The sequence below is a fragment of the Delphinapterus leucas genome, chromosome 1 (genome assembly GCF_059928025.1).
Source record: "Delphinapterus leucas isolate spDelLeu-1000000601 "Yukka" chromosome 1, BTC_Dleu_Yukka2, whole genome shotgun sequence".
NCBI lineage: Eukaryota > Metazoa > Chordata > Mammalia > Artiodactyla > Monodontidae > Delphinapterus > Delphinapterus leucas.
This window is the reverse complement of record NC_143129.1, coordinates 40,999,969-41,018,217: the sequence shown is the minus strand read 5'-3', so window position 1 is coordinate 41,018,217 and position 18,249 is coordinate 40,999,969. Positions and strand designations below refer to the sequence as shown.

General features: G+C 44.0%; 1 protein-coding gene across 3 annotated transcripts; it reads right to left on the bottom strand.

Moving 5' to 3' along the window:
* Positions 1-222: 222 nt before the first annotated feature.
* Positions 223-16,080, bottom strand: RHEX (regulator of hemoglobinization and erythroid cell expansion). Of its 3 annotated transcripts, none has more exons than XM_022593614.2 (6): positions 15,950-16,080; positions 4,396-4,636; positions 4,064-4,164; positions 2,867-3,010; positions 1,509-1,570; positions 223-1,017 (listed from the first exon to the last, which is right to left on the bottom strand). In XM_022593614.2, the coding sequence occupies exons 2-6, from the start codon at positions 4,404-4,406 to the stop codon at positions 817-819; spliced, it is 519 nt and encodes a 172-aa protein (XP_022449322.1). In that variant the 5' UTR covers positions 4,407-4,636; positions 15,950-16,080; the 3' UTR covers positions 223-816. The 3 variants fall into 3 exon arrangements, with proteins under 3 accessions (XP_022449322.1, XP_022449323.1, XP_022449324.1); XM_022593615.2 differs by having other exon boundaries at positions 4,502-4,636; XM_022593616.3 differs by lacking the exons at positions 4,064-4,164; positions 4,396-4,636; positions 15,950-16,080 and adding an exon at positions 3,705-4,039.
* Positions 16,081-18,249: the final 2,169 nt, after the last annotated feature.

Sequence of the window (18,249 nt, the reverse complement as noted above, 5' to 3'; positions counted from 1 at the left end):
GCACTGATTAGAATTTCTAGAGCAATGTTAGATAGTAAAGAAATGTCAGGCTTTTGGACATTCCTACTTTGTTCATGATTTAATAGGACTGTGTCTAGGACCTTACAGTTAAATATCATGCCATTAGCTGGTTTCAGATAAGCTGTTCTTAATCCAGTTAAGAAAGTGTTCTTTTACTACTAATTGGTAGTAAAAGTAAAAACAACAACAACCACAAACCAAGAATGGATATTGATTTTTATTGGATTGAATTTGGAAAGTTTTTTTGGAATAACAGATTGTGATGCTACTTGGCATTTACTACTCTGTCATCTTTCTTTCCTAAGAACAGCAGATTCTTAGGTTAAGTAACGGTGAGCTTTCCAAATGCATTATTTAAAGTTCTGAGGACAGAGCAGGATTACTCAGCAAGATACAATACTGATAAAGGAACAGGATGCAAGTTTAAGCCAGAGGAAAATAGGAACCTGTGGTTGCTGTTTTATTTAAAAATTTTAAGGAAGTTGTTTATTACCTATAATTAAATAGCTCAGAGAGGCATTTAATCATAAGACTGTCAAACAGAACTCTACTACAGTTGATTAAAATCTTTAAAAATTTTTTTATGGAGAGAGACTTCATCACTTTCTCTACTGATATGCGCCAATGTTTTCATACTTAACCTGGAAGTTCTTCCTAATCTGAATATTCCTTGCTGACATACAGGCATATTTTTCTGCTATTTCCTTGTCAAAAAAAAATAACCAAACACTAGTCCGCCTACAAAATAAGTGCAAGAATTCATAAGGAACTACGCCCCATTAAAAAGCCTAGAATTCACACGGCCACTTGGTTGTATTCTACTGGCTCAAAGACACCAGGGTTCACAAAAGTCCAGAAACTGGGCTTGTGGCTTTTTGGTTTGACATTGACATGATCTGTGGCTTCCTTTATGTTCTCATAGTCCAGGACAGAGTCATTTCTTCGTCCTCCAGGAGCTGAAAAGGCCACTTGTGTGTAGTTCACATCTGTGGCGGCCTTAGGGGAAAAAAGCAAAGAAATTTGGTCAAGATTCCTACCATGTTTGGAGGAGGTACTCAACTCTCACTCAAAGAGGCTCGCCCTAGGCTGGATGGGAAAGAACCTGGGTCCCGGGTAGCTGTGTCTGAGAGCAGGGTCAGGGCAATGAGGAATATTGCTCCTTGTGCCTGTGGGAATGAATGGGTTTAAGGAAAAAAGACGTGGAGACTTAATCCAAGTGAGGCCAGGACTCAGAGTGGACCTTGGTCAGTGACTAGGACATGGGGAGAAAGGGGTTTCCCGTTAGCACCTTCATTTTTATAGCTCACTCAGACCCACTTTGTTTTGATGCTCTGTGCTGATATGGGCCTGGGAATGAAAGCCCAACCACCCTCACCTAAGGATGATGTGATGCCTCCAGAAGCACCTCCTTCCTTACTCCCATCTCTGGAGCCACGGTGACCCCAGACTGCATATGGAGGGCTTGGATCATTGGGAGTGTCCATTACCTGGTGGGTGGGAGGTGAGCTGTCTGAGCTGTCGGAGCTCTCTGAGGACGTGTCACTGTCATCTAGGGTGAAATAGAAACTGTTCTTCTTCTAAAGAAAGCCAAAGGGTGTAAAGAGAGGATAGAGGCAGTGGAAGGGAGAAGGAGATGAAGACAGAGACAGAGCGAGGAACTCAAAGAGGAGTGGGGGAGAGAGATACAGAGCCCCCCAAAGAGAAAAAAGGAATAGAACAGAGAAAGGGGGGAGCCTCCCAAAATAATCAGGAACATGTCCAAGAGTCCAGGCACTGCTGCTTTGTCCAGCTCCATCTAAAAGTAATACCAAGCCCACCAGGCTGGACTGTGCTTGGGAAGGGCTATCTGCTGGAAGGGGAGTAGGCAGGGCATGCTGAGCCGCTGTGGCCCAAGGCAAAGAGCTCTGGGCCCAGAAATCACAGGCACAGCTTCTAATCTAACCCTGTCACTAACGCCAGGTAGGTTACATTCCTTTTTGTGCCCTGGTCTTGTCCCCTGTAACACAGAGGGTTGGACGATGATCTCTGAGGTCCCTGCCAACCATGGAGTCTTTGATTCTGACCAGGCTTCAGGGAAGCATCAGGATCAGGGGTTGTGGCGAGGCCCATGCCTCTCCCCTTCCATTGAGACCGTGAGTTCATGCAAATGGCATCTTCCGATTCCCACATGCATTGAGGCCTTATCTTGGTGGCGAGGAAGCCTGACAACCAGATTTCTCCAACTGAAAAGATAAAATTTAGAAGGACGGAGCAAACTCAAATCAACCAAAAGATGAAGCAGTGGAAAGAGCAATCTCTGGTGAGTGACTCTCTTGCTGTGGAAGCCGCAGTTTCCACTGTGTGAATAGTGACCTGGTGGGTCTCCCAAGCTGAAAGAGAGAGAAAACGAGAACGTGATGTCCCTGTTGGTTCACTTGCCAGAGGGGGATATAGATGTGAGCCATCACCAAGACTCAGATTTATTAAAGTGCCCAGATTCCATGGCTGGGGGCAGACAGAGGCAGTTGAAATCTCGGCTCCACCACTAACGGGCAGGCAGAAGAAAAGATGCCATAGTGTCACAAAGACAGGAGCAGAGACAGCCCCCAGTCCTCCGCGGCAGCCATTCACACATGACCAAAGCTAGAGAAGAACTTAGACCCACACAAACCCAATGCAATCTGCCCCGATGAACAACCTTCTGAAAATGGGGGCCTGGCTTGGCCTGTACAGGGGAGGGTGTGAGGAATCCTCGGGCTAGTGGTTTGGGTAGGACAGACTAGGGCTGCTGCAGGGAGGCACCCCGGGAGTCCAGACAGAGCAGAATAAGCTTTGTGACAAGTTCTCCCCCCACCCCTGTACTCACGTGGGTAACGGGGCTTAGGCACAGGGGTGCTTCTCTCTGCCCTAGGCTCCTTCGTCTTCTTGGCAGCAGGTGGGCAGTAGTGGGCACGGCTGGGCCTGGGGACCTGGAGCCTGGCCCTTTTCAGTATCTGCTCATTCTCCTTGGCTAGAAGGGACAGGGCAAGAGTCAAAAGTGAAAGTTCGCTAGGTCAGTCTCATCCTATCCGTGAGCACAGCTCTCATTAGAGAAAATTGATCAGAGGGATCTCTTCAAACCTCAGCACTCCTCTGCTCAGAACCCTGCAATGCCCCTCGCCTCACTTGGAGTAAAATCCAAAGTCCAGCCTGAAGGCCCCATGGGCCTCACTCCTCCTTCCTCTCCCTGCCCCACCTCAGCTCCAGCCACCCAGCCCCTTTGCTTCTGCTGTTATGAACAAACTCTCCTGGCTTATGGCCTTTATAGGTGTGGCTCACTTCCTCACTTCCCTGAGGTTTAGACTCAAGTGTCAGCATCTCAGGGGTGCTGACCCCCATCCAATTCATATCTCCTTGCCTTGCTTCATTTTTTTTCTCTCTAGCACTTACCGTAACCTAACACACATTTTACTTGTCCACTGTCTGCGTTACCCATAGAATGTAAGGTCCATAAGTGCAGGGATTTTTATTTTGTTCCCTGTTGTATTGAATGAATGATTGACTAGAGTAGCTTAGACATACACCATCTTGCCCAATCCCTTGTCTTAGCACAGCCAAAGCAGTTTTATTTTCCTTAATTGTAATGTCTTCCCTGGACCGAGCTTCCTACTTTCCTACTGCAAATCAGCTCAGGAATTTAAGCTAATTTCTTAGTCTAACCATACCATTCGCCCTTCTGTTGTAATTCAAGGCCATTTCTTCACATTAAGCCCCTTGGCAGGGATGAAGGAAATTCACCAGGCTCAGGTTAAGTGAGCGCACCCTCAGGAGCATCGCAGCAGCTTGTCTCTAGGCAGAAGCTTGTCTGGGCAGTGGAAGGACTCTGAGCCATCATTCCCAACCGCAGATAGGTTGGGTCAGAGTGGGGGTTACCGGCTTAGAGGTTGGTGGAGTGAAGGGGCATCTGGCCAGGGGATTCCTCAAGTAGTGATATTCGGGGGCTCCAAAGGGGGCTCATCTTGCTGCAGGCTTGGGAGTGGTCCCTGGGGGGAACCAGGAGGGAAGAGGATGTTGAGCCAGTTACCCATGTGCCTGCTGAGCAGGTAGTTGACGGCTGCGAGGAGGCAGGCCTGCAGTACCAGAGACACCACTGCGATCACTATTCCGTGCCAGACCTTCATTTCTCTGTTGGGAAACGAGGAAATCAGGTTAGAGGTTGTAGAGGTACCGAGACGGCTGCAAACCCATCCCTGCCCCAAGCCAGAGGCAGCCTGCTGGTGTTGCTGTGCGTCTTGGGTCCCTTCCCTCTCAAATGGGAAGGCTTTAGGGGCTGGGGAGGGTGATGTGCACACTTGGAAGCTGGCCACATCCATCAGCCTGATGGGAACCTGGGCTGGCTCTTCCCGGGCCACTCACTCTGTCAGCATGACAAGTTCCTCCCAGGGCCGTCACAGGTCGCGAGAGGGGCTTGGGCTCTCTCAGGGGCAGCAGGAAGAGACGTGGATGGAACCACTGGGGGTACCTCGTGTCCAGGCAGCACCAAGAGCGGGACTGCCCTGGAGACCCACGGAGGCGAGGCGATGGGTCAGGACTCCTGGGCAGTCTTGGCTGCTAGAGGGTCGTTTGCTTTCCTCTCCCCAGATTCCAGTTTTTGAATCTACAAAATAGGCAGTAACAATATTAGCACCTGCCAACCGGTGGGTACTCGCTCGCTGCCAGCCACGGGGTTGAGCCCCCGGCACACCCTCCATCCTACCTGATTCGCACGATCCCGTGACCTAGATGTCACTACCCTCCTTTTATAAGGAGCAATGTGAGGTCTAGAGGGCTGAGGGAGGAGTCTGAGGCCGTACAGCCAGGCCTGGATTTGAGCTCTACATCCAAGCCTACACCCCCAACCACTCATCTCTGCTCCCGTAGCCTTACCTGCTGCTGGAAGCACAAAGGGGTCTAACAGGAGCAAACACACTGAGGGAGATTCTGTGAAGAAGCCCAGTGTCACACACACACACATGCACACACATTCACCCACGCCCTTCATGCCTTCATTGGGCTTTAGGCCCAGGACTGTGGATGCTGTTCCACCCTCATGAGTATGTTTATTTTAAAAATTAGCATATCAATTCCATCAACATGGTGCTGAAAAGGGATAAATTAGGAGTTTGGGATTAACAGATACGAATTACTATACATAAAATAGATAAACAGCAAGGTCCTAGTGTAGAGCACAGGGAACTGTGTTCAACATCGTGTAATAAACCATATGGAAAAGAATATGAGAAAGAATGTATATATATATTCTGAATCACTTTTTTGTGCACCAGAAGCTAACACAACACTGTAAATCAACTATACTTTAATTAAAAAAAATTTTTTATTGTCAAAAAAAAAATGGTGCTGAATATGAAGTTTACTGCAAGAAAAAGCCAGGATGGTTTCAAAGCCTTTGAAATGATGTTCACTCAGCACAAGATGGGGCCTCAAGAAGGCCCACTGTCCTCCTGCAGATGGTAAACATTGAAAAGGCTTTTATTGCTGGTAAGGCTTATTTTCCCAGTCAGCATTTCCAAGTGATAAGGGCAGTGTGGAATGTCCTGACATTTTTTTTTTTTTTTTTTTTTTTTTGCGGTACGCGGGCCTCTCACTGTTGTGGCCTCTCCCGTTGCGGAGCACAGGCTCCGGACGCGCAGGCTCAGCGGCCATGGCTCACGGGTCCAGCCGCTCCGCGGCATGTGGGATCTTCCCGGACCGGGGCACGAACCCGTGTCCCCTGCATCGGCAGGTGGACTCTCAACCACTGCGCCACCAGGGAAGCCCTGTCCTGACATTTTTGTTTCTGTGTGTGGTTCTCACACTGGGGCTATCCAAGATCAAACCTGGACCAAGTTGGGAGAGTGGGGAGGGAGGAACTGGGGAGGGAGGCTGTGGGGTTTGCCACCACTGCCTCTCCAGGGCTGGGTGTTGACCAGCTGGAGGTTGCCAGGAGCTCTTCTTCTTTGCTTAATAGATCATAAACTTGTTTCCAGATCAGAAAACCTTCATTAAACAGCCTCAATCTGGGGCCCACAGGCCAAATTTGATGCCTAGATGACTTTGTTTGATAATGTGCTTTAAGGATTTGTATGCGGATGCCCTGAGGAGGGCCACGTACTTTTCAGTCCCTGATTGATCCCTGAAGGCATCTGAGTTTGCCACCTTCAGCTTTTTGCATCATTTAAGATTACCACTATTCCATTTTATTAGTATTTTTTAGTACTCTTGACATTCAGAGACAGGCAGTTCCTTGTTGTCTAGAATTGTGTCCTGGCGGACCACCAATAACAGGTGTAACAGGTTAATGCAACAACCAAAATGACCAAAAATGACCCCACACATTTCCAAATGTCCCCGAGGCAGTCACTTTTTCCCCCAGTTGACAATCACTGCATTACATAAATGTTCCACTATTTTAAAACCAATATCTTGGGCTTCCCTGGTGGCGCAGTGGTTAAGAATCCGCCTGCCAATGCAGGGGACATGGGTTCGAGGCCTGGTCTGGGAAGATCCCACATGCTGCAGAGCAACTAAGCCCGTGCGCCACAACTACTGAGTCTGCGCTCTAGAGCGTGCGAGCCACAACTACTGAGCCCACGTGCCTAGAGCCCGTGCTCCACAACAAGAGAACCCACCGCAGTGAGAAGCCCACGCACCGCAACAAAGAGTAGGCCCCGCTCGCTGCAACAAGAGAAAAGCCCGCGCGCAGCAACGAAGACCCTACGCAGCCAAAAATAAATTAAAAAAAAAACAAAACCAATATCTTATTTTGTCTCTTTATACAAAACTATGTTGCCTATACTTCCTTCTATCATCTTAATATACTGTGAGCACCTTACTAGCCAAATGACACACAGTACCTGTGTCAATATATAGCATAAAAGTCAAACAGATCTCAATATAGATCCAAGTTCTGTTCCCTTCTAGGTGTGAATTATTGAACTTCTCAGTGTCTCAGTTTCTGTACCTGTAAAATGGGGACAATGATAGTATGTACCTCACAGAGTTCTTGTGTGGGCTTGGGGAGTTATGTTTACAAAGACCTAAATACAACGGCAGGCATGTGGGAAGCACTCAGTAATTACTAGGTATTATTCAACCCTAAAACACTGCACCAAGATGATGACTAGAGTTGAGCTATTAAAATTGGGTCTGTCTATTTTTGGAAACTTAGGCATTCATTTTGAGTAGTTTGAAAATAAAATCTGGGCAGGCTGAGGTATGAAAATGATGACAGATATCATTATTTAAGTGGCTAATGGCCCGTAACCTCAATGAGCAGGTTGTTCCTTAGGGTCTAATTGCAGATTGCTGATCAGACAGTCAGCAGAAACATCTGCTCATTTGTGCACGCACACACACACACACACACACACACACACACACACACACACACACACACCAAACAACCGGGAAATGAGCAATTTGATGTAACTATGATCAGAAAAAATGTCTGGGCCATGTGAGAGTTTCGTACACTTCATTCCATCATCAAGATGGGACTGTCCTGCCCTGCCCTCTTTCAGGTTTGGATACCCAGCCCCACATTAATGCAGTGTCTTGCCAGCTGCCTCCAAACCACACGTGAGCAGAGGGCTAAGAACATTTCTTCCGTTTACTTCAGACCTGGTGGAAACCCTGAGCCTTCCAGATAGGGCTGAATTCCATTTTCTTGTTTCCCCTTCTCCTGATAAAGGAGCTCTCTTGTGGCCTTTCTAGTAGGTACAGCATAACAAAAGAGGTGAAATAATAAAAACACACCTTTTCCTGTCTGAAGCCTGCTTTCTTTGGTTAGATATATTCTGGAAAGAGTGCACAAGAGAAGATGATTTATGTGAAAATCATATGGATTAAAGTAATCCTAATCAATATTGCTAAGCTGACTTGATCAATCTTTCAAAATTAAGTAGCTTTAAAGATTTTTTTTATGAAGTGTTTAAAAAGATTTTTTGGCAGCGTTCATTAGCTTACTGTCTTTAAAATGAAGAATTTGAGCCATAAGAGAACAAGACAGGGAGATGAGAGCCAGGCTCCTCCTCCTGGGTCTGTCGCTTGCCAACTGTGTGACCTGGGACAGGTAGAAGTCCTTTCTAGGCCCAGCACTTGACAGTACTCCTAAGGCTCTTTCTAGCCCTCAGCATTCTGTTCTTTAAAGGCTGGAGGAGGGGAAAGGGAAGCATAGCTGGATGGAAATGGAATATTTTGAAAGAAAAAAATACTTCTTTCCATTTTATAATATCATCCAGCCTCTTTCATATTACTAGACATTTCTCCCCTAATTGAATATGCAGTTTTGAAGAATCAAGAAAAGGAGGAAACATAAATACACCAAACTAATAATGAATATAACCACAGAAACAGAGAAAGTCAAAAACTGTGAGACTCCTGAGATTTTCTTTTTGTGAAATATCAATAAAATTATTGATTTCCTAGAAAAATATAATTAGCAAAATGGATTCCATAAGGCACAGAAAACTTAGACTAAAGCCAAAGCAAAATAACAAGAAAGCAATTTGGGATCCAAGTTCAGTTCCCCTCTAGCTGCTAGGGGCAGAGAACTTGGAGTCAGACACCTTGGGTTCACATCCCAGCTCATCCTCTGCATGAGTTGGGTCTACTTATTTAAGCTCTCAAAGCCTCTGTTTTCTTGCCTGTAAGATGAGAGCAATAATAACTAATTCTCAGGATTAGATAGATGAATATAAATGATACCTACTTCTGTGAATGAAATAAGATGCAGTAGGAGAAGCAGTTATTCTACCTTTTGTCACAAAGTAATAAGCATCCTATAAATGGCAGCTATTATTATTTAGAAATTGAAAGCATTATAAAAACTATGTACTCAGGGCTTCCCTGGTGGCGCAGTGGTTGAGAGTCCGCCTGCCGATGCAGGGGACATGGGTTTGTGCCCCGGTCCGGGAAGATCCCACATGCCACGGAGCGGCTAGGCCCGTGAGCCATGGCCGCTGAGCCTGCGGGTCCGGAGCATGTGCTCCGCGACGGGAGAGACCACAACAGTGAGAGGCCCGCGTAACACACACACACACACAAAAAAAACTATGTACTCAAAATTTGTGTCCAGATAGTTTTACAAATGAGTCATTTGAAATTTTTAAAGAACACAGGGCACCAAAAAAAGAAAAAAAAAAAAGGAAAACTCTCCAGGCTTATCTCACTTATGAATACAGAGGTAAATACATAATATTATATCAAAAGTTACTCCAGGGGACTCAGGCTCCCTGACTTCAGACTATAATACAAAGCTACAATAATCAAAACAGTATGCTACTGGCACAAAAACAGAAATATAGATCAATGGAACAGGATAGAAAGTCCAGAGATAAACCCACGCACCTACGGTCACCTGATCTATGACATAGGAGGCAAGAATGTACATGAAGAAAAGACAGTCTCTTCAATAAGTGGTGCTGGGAAAACTGGACAGCCACGTGTAAAAGAATGAAATTAAAACACTCCCTAACACCATACACAAAAATAAACTCAAAATGGATTAAAGACCTAAATGTAAGGCCAGACACTATAAAACTCTTAGAGGAGAACATAGGCAGAACACACTTTGACATAAAACGCAGCAAAATATTCTTTAATCCACCTCCTAGAGTAATGAAAATAAAAACAAAAATAAGCAAATGGGACCTAATTAAACTTAAAAGCTTTTGCATAACAAAGGAAACCATAAACAAAATGAAAAGACAAACCTGAGAATGGGAGAAAATTTTTGCAAGTGAAGCAACTGACAAAGGGTTAATCTCCAAAATATACAAATAGCTCATGCAGCTCAATATCAAAAAAACAAACAACCCAATCAAAAAATGGGTGGAAGATCTAAATAGACAATTCTCCAAAGAAGACATACAGATGGCCAAAAAGCACATGAAAACATCACTAATTATTAGAGAAATGCAAATCAAAACTGCAATGAGGTATCACCTCACGTGGCTCAGAATGGCCATCATCAAAAAATCTACAAACAATAAACACTGGAGAGGGTGTGGAAAAAGGGAACCCTTCTACACTGTTGGTGGGAATGTAAATTGGTACAGCCAATAGGGAGAACAGTATGGAGGTTCCTTGAAAAACTAAAAATAGAACTACCATATCATCCAGCAATCCCACTCCTGGGCATATACCCAGAGAAAACCATAATTTGAAAAGATACATGCACCCCAATGTTCACTGCAGCACTATTTACAATAGCCAGGACATGGAATCAACCTAAATGTCCATCGACAGGAATGGATAAAGAAGATGTGGTATATATATATATATACAATGGAATGTTACTCAGCCATAAAAAAGAATGAAATAATGCCATTCTCAGTAACATAGATGGACCTAAAGATTGTCATACTGAGTGAAGAAAGTCAGGCAGAGAAAGACAAATATCATAGAATATCACTTATGTGTGGAATCTAAAAAAACAAAAAGGTACAAATAAACTTAGTTACAAAACAAATAGAGTCACAGATGTAGTAAACAAACTTATGGTTACTGGTGGGGAATGGGAGGGGGCGGGGAAGGATAAACTGGGAGATTGGGATTGACACATCCACACTATTATATATAAAATAGATAACTAATAAGGACCTACTGTATAGCACAGGGAACTCTGCTCAATACTCTGTAATGACCTATGTGGGGAAAGAGTCTAAAAAAGAGTGGGTATATGTATATGTATAGCTGATTCATTTTGCTCTACAACTGAAACTAACATAACATTGTAAATCAACTATAGTCCAATAAAAGATTTTTTAAAAATTAAAAAAAGTTACTCCAGGGATATACAGGAAATTAATTATTACAATAATAAAAGCTAACGTTGAGTATTTGCCATGTGGTTTATTTATCTTCTTGCTCTACAAGAACAGATATTATTGCCATTTCCTAAATGAGGACACCGAGGCTTGGAGAGGTTGACCAATTTGCCCTGGTCCCCCCACTGGAAGAGTCAAGTTTTTTTGTTGTTTTTTTTTGTTTTTTTAATTATTTATTTTAGTTTTGTCTGTGCTGGGTCTTCGTTTCTGTGCGAGGGCTTTCTCTAGTTGTAGCAAGCAGGGGCCACTCTTCATCGCAGTGTGCGGGCCTCTCACTGTCGCAGCCTCTTGCGTTGCGGAGCACCGGCTCTAGACGCGCAGGCTCAGCAGTTGTGGCTCACGGGCCTAGTTGCTCCGCGGCATGTGGGAGCTTCCCAGACCAGGACTCAAAACTGTGTCCCCTGCACTGGCAGGCAGACTCTCAACCACTGCGCCACCAGGGAAGCCCCAGGAGTCAAGTTTTAAACTCAAGCCCATCTGACTCAAAAGTCTAACCCTCAATCATTACAAGGAGCTGCCTTTTATATACTATAAATACAACATGGATAAATCAAATATTTTAAATGAAGCTGGAAGTTTCTCCAACCTATAATAATAATACTGAATATTTATTGACCATGTTCTCTGCGTACTTTCACATGTATTAATTCATCTGATTCTCACAACCACCTTAGGAGGTAGGTACTATTATTATTTCCATTTTACAGAGGACAAAACTCAGACACAGAGAAGTACGTTGGCCAAGATAATGAGAAGAGTTCATGAGGCTTTGTGCCCAGACAGGCTGGCGCTGGAGCCTCAGCCAATAACTGATGCGATGGAGCAAGGAAAAGTCAAGTTTATTCTTATTTGCAAGAGATGTGATTTTACACCCAGAAATCCCAAAAGAATCAATTGAAAAACTAGTGAAATTAATGAGACTGCTCAGGAAAGTCCTGAGGGCATGATAAATATTCTAAAATTACCAGCCATTCTTTGCAAGGTAGCTCTACCCACTGTGGATTATAAAAGTGAAAAATGGAAAACAATCTGATTGAAAAACAAAGATTAAATAAATTAGGGCAAAGGTATAGGATGGAATATTATACACTTAAAATTATGTTTAGGAAAAATTAATCTAAGGAAGGAGTCTTCTGTGAAAAAGTACAAGACAGTTATATTTAGCTTGTACTTTATCAGTATATATATATATATATATATACATTATATATGTACAGTATACAATATACAATATGATCACAGCCCTGTAAAATGTAAATATAAAAAGAATGAATATTTGCAAAGAAAAAAAAAAAGCTCTGGGTCATTAAAATTTTTTTGTCTATTAGTTTAATAACCCCCACCCCTCAATTCGCCTGATTCAGTTAATCAAATCCAGAATAACTCATTGATCATTATTTTGCGTATCAAATATAAATTTTCTCATGAATATACATTTATGAAAATTAAATTGGGGAATCTATTTTCAAAACAGGGAAATGGAAGAAAATATACCTAAATGTTAACGAAACTAGGTACTGAAATGTTCTGGATGATTTTTTCCAATCAGGAAAATATTTTAAGAGTATGGAAAAAAGTCTAGAATTTCTGAGTAGCTTAAATTAGCATGAGACCAAATTTATCTACATAAACATTTTATTTACATCTAAATTCTATCTCACCATATTAATATAACATTGAGATAATCAGCTAAATGCCTGAATTTCAGTCAATCAAATATTTATTGAGTGGTCTATGTGTGTGGTCCTGGGTGAAATACCCTGATGGCCACGAAGGAGAGAACGCTACCTGAACTTCCAAGAGTTCATGTTGTACTTGGAAAATCAAGACATTAATGTGTAAAAAAAATCAAAAAATACAAGAGATGCCACAACAAAGCATGATGAATTGTCAGAAGGCGTGTTATCAATAGTACGTAATGTTTCAGAGGAAAAAGAGATCCCCATGCAATAGAATATTCAGAGAGGATTCACTGAGCGGGTATTATCCGAAGAACAGAGGGTGATGGATGGGTGGAGAGTGGGGAGCGCAGCACTCCAGCTAAAGGTGTCTGCCGACCCTGGCTGTAGGGGACAGTTTTAGCGGAATTAATTGTCTTCTACAAAGTTCACTATAGATTTGACCACATGGGAATAAGATGATATGAGAGAAAGCTGAGTATGCTGCCAGGCAACCTTACAAGTAAGGGCAGGAAAATGGTGAGGAACAGGGACTTAGTGGCCAGGTGAACTGGGCTGGGGATTCCAACTCTGGCCTTCCTTAGCTGTGACTTGCTTTCTCTTGTCAGGCCCCAGTGTTTTATGGGAAAAATGAGGACGTCACCTGTTTCACTTTTTTAACTCACACATGTTTTGTGCTTACTTTATGCCAGCATCATGCAAAACATTTTGCATAAATTATCTCATTTAAGCCTCAAAATAACAACCTTATGTGGTAGATAATATTGCTGTCCCCATTTTACATATGAGAAAACCAGGCTCTAATCCGCCATGCAGGAGAAAGAATTCAAACCCAGGCTGTTTGGAGCGAGAGCCTTCGCCACACTGCACATAGCATTTAAGAAGCTTAGTCGAGTGCCTGGCATATATAGGTGCACAACAGGGGTGATCCTCACACCAGAACAGAACGTTCAACCCCAAATTGTCTTACCTATATAAATGCACCCATTTCCACAGGGGCTCACACATGATTTTCAGGTGGGAGGTGTAAGCAACCCATAAACAAAGCTATATGGTCCTGGGAGGTCCTTGGTCCTAAACAGTCCCTGCTCCTATGACTGTCACCATGTCCACGCACCAGGAGACAGAGAAGGTCCAAGTACCTAGCTGTGAAAAGGGAGGAAATCGCGTCTGACAAACACCACGGAGAAGAGGACGACAGAGGGTTAGGGCGTCACCTCTGTCCTGGGTATCAGAGAAATTGTCTCTGGATTTCCTTCAGCTCTGGTCACCATTGCAGGGGCCTCACCCCAGGCAGTTGGGATGCATCAGGACTATAAAATGAGAACCTGGATCAACATTCCAGCTCGGCAACTTTCTAAACTCAGCCACCTTGGACACCTTGCTTCCTCTCTCTGAGTCTCAGTTTCCCTGTCTAGAAACTGAAAGGGGTGAGATAAATAGATTTAGTTCTGACATCTTGTTGTTCCATGAGAATTCCATGAGTCTAAAATGACATAAAGGATAAGACTCAAATTAACCAGAAATAGCAACTTTGAATCTCAACCAGCTAAGCCACATTTCCAGTCACACGGATTTATAGGTGCAGGCACAGCCAATTTTTTAGGAGGGAAAATAAGTCATCCAAAATTTTTAACTAGGAATTTGACGGAAAGCATTTTTTGCAAGAAAGTACTTGAGATGAATGCAACTTGGTGATTTGGGGGAAAGCATTTTTACAATTACCTGAGATGAATGAAACTTAGTACCGAGACTAAATCAGCAGGACAAAGAATTGCAAGCAACTTCAGGAGTCATTTTGCTAGTTCTGCAAAGCTCCAGGTGAATTGGAGGGGCCAACTAAATTTTATAGAATTGACCAATTAAATTTTAGAGAAACTAAACACCTTCCTCAGATTATGCTCAGTTTGTGAGCCCTTTGGTGGCTGGGACCATGTCTAGTCCATACTTTAGGTCCACAATTCCTGGCACAATATTTAGAGACAACGTGTGGGGAAAAGCACTTTGTAACATTCTGTACTCATCGCAGTTCAATCAGTTTGCATATAATAAACACTGTTTAAGCTTGGTGGGGGGCACTTGATGTCCCTGAGTCTTAATTTTCTCCTCTGTTAATTAGAAAGCCAAAGGTCTCCCTCACATAATTTGTCAAGAGGGGTAAGTGAGACCATGGAAATTTCCAGCACTGTTCCTGCCTCATTACTGGGTCTCAGGGCCATGGGCATGTCTCCTGTGGAGTCCAGTAGGACCTCATGCTCAGAAGGGCCCCATGATGGGTTTAGTGCTCTGCTGTTGCCATCTTTAAATTCTTAATAATTTTTAAAAAGGTGTCCAAGATGTCCATTTGCACGGGGCCCTGTTGATTACACAGCTGATCCTACTCAAGGCATTGTACTGAGTAGGGTTGCCGAAGCCCACACAGGGTCAGTGCCTCGAACAAGAGCAGAGTCGACCAATAACCAAGTCTTCCTTGAGTGCCTGGTCTACACTTCTGAGCTCCCAGGCTGCAGGGACAATGGAGAGAAGCCTGCTCTAAGAACACTCTTCTATGCTAAAGTATTCTAGAAGAGTTTTCTGTCACTGACTTCAGTCAAGTCACTCAACACCTTTGTGCCTCAGTTTCCTCAATCATAAAGAGAAGCTATGAACAACGCCTATATTTTCAGAGTTGTTGTGAGGATTAAATGAATTAATCTACGTGATGCTCTTAACAGTTCCTGGGACATAGTAAGCTCTATGTTAGAGCCAGCTATTATATTTTGCTGTTGTTGTTGGCTTTTCCTTGCCCAGATGTTTGCCTGGCTTTTTTTTTGACAGTGTACATTTTCTGATTCTCATTCATAACATTTTTAAACTGCCAGGCTGGTTCCCTTCCCTCCACACACCCCAGTTCTTTGTAGCTCAGAATGAATCTTAAGGGAAAAACTCCTGCAGGGAGATATTCTCTGGGATCTGGTTCCCAGTTGACTTTAAAAGAGTAAATAATTTATAGCTACTATTGATGGAGTACTGGACTGGGCACTAAATGTATATTTTCTGTAATCCTCATAGCAACACTGAAAGGTGGCTGGTTTTATACCCATTTTACAGATGAGGAAACTGAGGATTACAAACATTTAGCAAAGTTCTTTGGATCTGGTTCTGTCTGCATTCAAAGTTTATTTACCTTCTAGCCAGAGCCCTGAAGGACACTGCTGCTACTGAAGACAGATCTCAGGTCTCAGGAGCAAGAGACTAATGTCCATAAAGTGCACACTGACAAACCTTAAGTTCACTCCAAGCCAATGGCAATTGAATTCCACACCCTGGCATTCTAACACATAAACAGAGAACCTCCTCTGAAACTTCTACACATACATGTTCACAAACAGACACACACTCCTCAAACTAATTTAAAATCCTACGTGCCCAGACAATACTTACCCCCAGGACCATGAGAAAGTTCTGATCCCAGCCTGTGTTTCAGCAATGTCCTGATGGAAACATCTCCCTCACCACCCCCCAGCCCCACCCGGAAGCTTCTCAGTCACTGGAGGTCAGTCGCCAATGTTTCATCATTTCCAACAGGGTGAGGGCATGCTGCTCAGAAGATAATAATCTAGCTCAGTTTTGTAGAGCGGGGTGAAGCAACAGACAACACCTCCTGTCTCTCTTGGCAGGGCTCTACCCTACTGCTCCATGCAGACAGTTTACGTCGATGGAGGTTAGTAATCTCTTTCCCTCCATGTGAACAAATGTTTAAATTCCACAAATATGCACACGTCCCGGTAGAGCGGAAAGAGCCCTGGAGGAGAGGTCAAGAGGCCTGGGTTCAAGTCCCAGCTCTGGCACTAACTTGCCGTATGAGCTCAGACAAATCACTTTCCCACCAGTGGACTCATGACCTTCCTTTATAAAATGAAGAAGTGGGTCTCTACATATTAGCAAAGGCCCCTTCCAGCTCACCTCATCTCCGAATCCGTGTGTGATACGACCGTAGATTATTATGAGTGTGTATATGGCACGCACGGCAACTGATAAGGATAATTTTTTAAGGACTTCTTCACCGTTAAACGTGGAATGAGGCCGCCCTCAGACGGCTGTTGCAGTTTGTATGACAGTGCCAAGGAAGGGAAGGAAGGTCAATTGCAGGCTTTTGGGGGGTGTCTCAGGCTAAACCCCCACAACCTAAATTTGGGAGTGAAAAAGAACAGGAGGAGCATAAAATGATCCTGAGATAAAACAAAGAAAACAGTACTTTATAGGCCTCTGTGATGTCACCTCCCTGCTCACAACAAGATAACCAATATAGAATAATGGCTTCCAAGTCAGATATATTCAGGTTTGAAAGCTGGCTGTACTACTTGGTAGCTGGTTGACTTGGGATAAGTTACTTAACCTCTCTGGTTCTCAGTCTTTTCATAGGTTAATAATAAATGTCTAATTTTAAAAAATCTCATAAGGCTTTTTAAAGTTAAATGATACAAATAAATAGGCAAAACACTTAACAGAAGCTCCTTTCTCTGGTACACAACAAGTGGTAGCTATTTACATTTTTATTCTCTAAATTAAAGTTAGAAATCCACCCCTTGGGCTGAGTGCTGCTCAGTGTTTTCCGGCCCGCAATGTATTATCAGTTCACTGAGGAAATATGTCCATAGCTACAGTCTTCTTTCCTTTGCAGAGCTATGTTAAGAACAGGAAGCACCATCCTCACTCAAAGTTTAGGAATGCATGGGGATCCTGGAAGCTCTACAGAATGATTTCCTAACTGGGTTTTCAGCCCCTCCAGGTTCATCCCTACACTGTCAACATACACCTCGCTGCTCCTGACTCTGCCAGAGTCTCTCAGGTTTTTTTTTTTTTTTTGCGGTACGTGGGCCTCTCACTGTTGTGGCCTCTCCCATTGCGGAGCACAGGCTCCGGAGGCACAGGCCCAGAGGCCATGGCTCACGGGCCCAGCCGCTCCACGGCATGTGGGATCTTCCCAGACCAGGGCACGAACCCGTGTCCCCTGCATCAGCAGGTGGACTCCCAACCACTGTGCCACCAGGGAAGCCCCTCTCTCAGTTATTAACTCTAGCTACAGTTAACCTACAGGAATCAAGCCAAGAATGTTGACCCAATACCTTGATTACCCTTTTACCTGAACCCGGGGTAGATACGGCAGCAGCTAGGGTTGTGTATCATTCACACTGCTCTGCTCTTCTGTGTAGACCACTCTTGGACTAGAACCTTCCGTGATGCCTCTTCAAGGCTCACAATATCATGTAGTTGTTAAGGAGTTTTGAGCATGACATATTTGGGGTCCTCCATGTGTGTACTCTCCCTACGACAGTGTTGCAACAATAGAAAGTCCACTTGACTTGGACCTCAGGAACCTGGAGCCCCGAGGCATTCGACCTCTCTGGACTACATTTTCTTCATAAACAATTGCAAGTAGTTTTGATTCAATCATCCACGACTCTGCTCTAAATCGAGAGTCTATGTCTTACTCTACTGTGTCCCTTGTTACCAGAACTCTGCCTGCGTCTAGTAGGTGCTCAAGCAGTGTTTGTGGCATGTGTAAGTGAGTGAATGAATTGAAGTGCTGTTACTTATACATGCCTGGGGTATGCCCGCATCTCACACACTGCGTACCTAGATGCAAACACTTGCTGAAGATGAGATGATGGTTTGCTCACAAAAGCACTTAGCCTGCTCCTTCCCAGAGGCCGCTGTCAATGGATTCCTGCTGGTGCCTC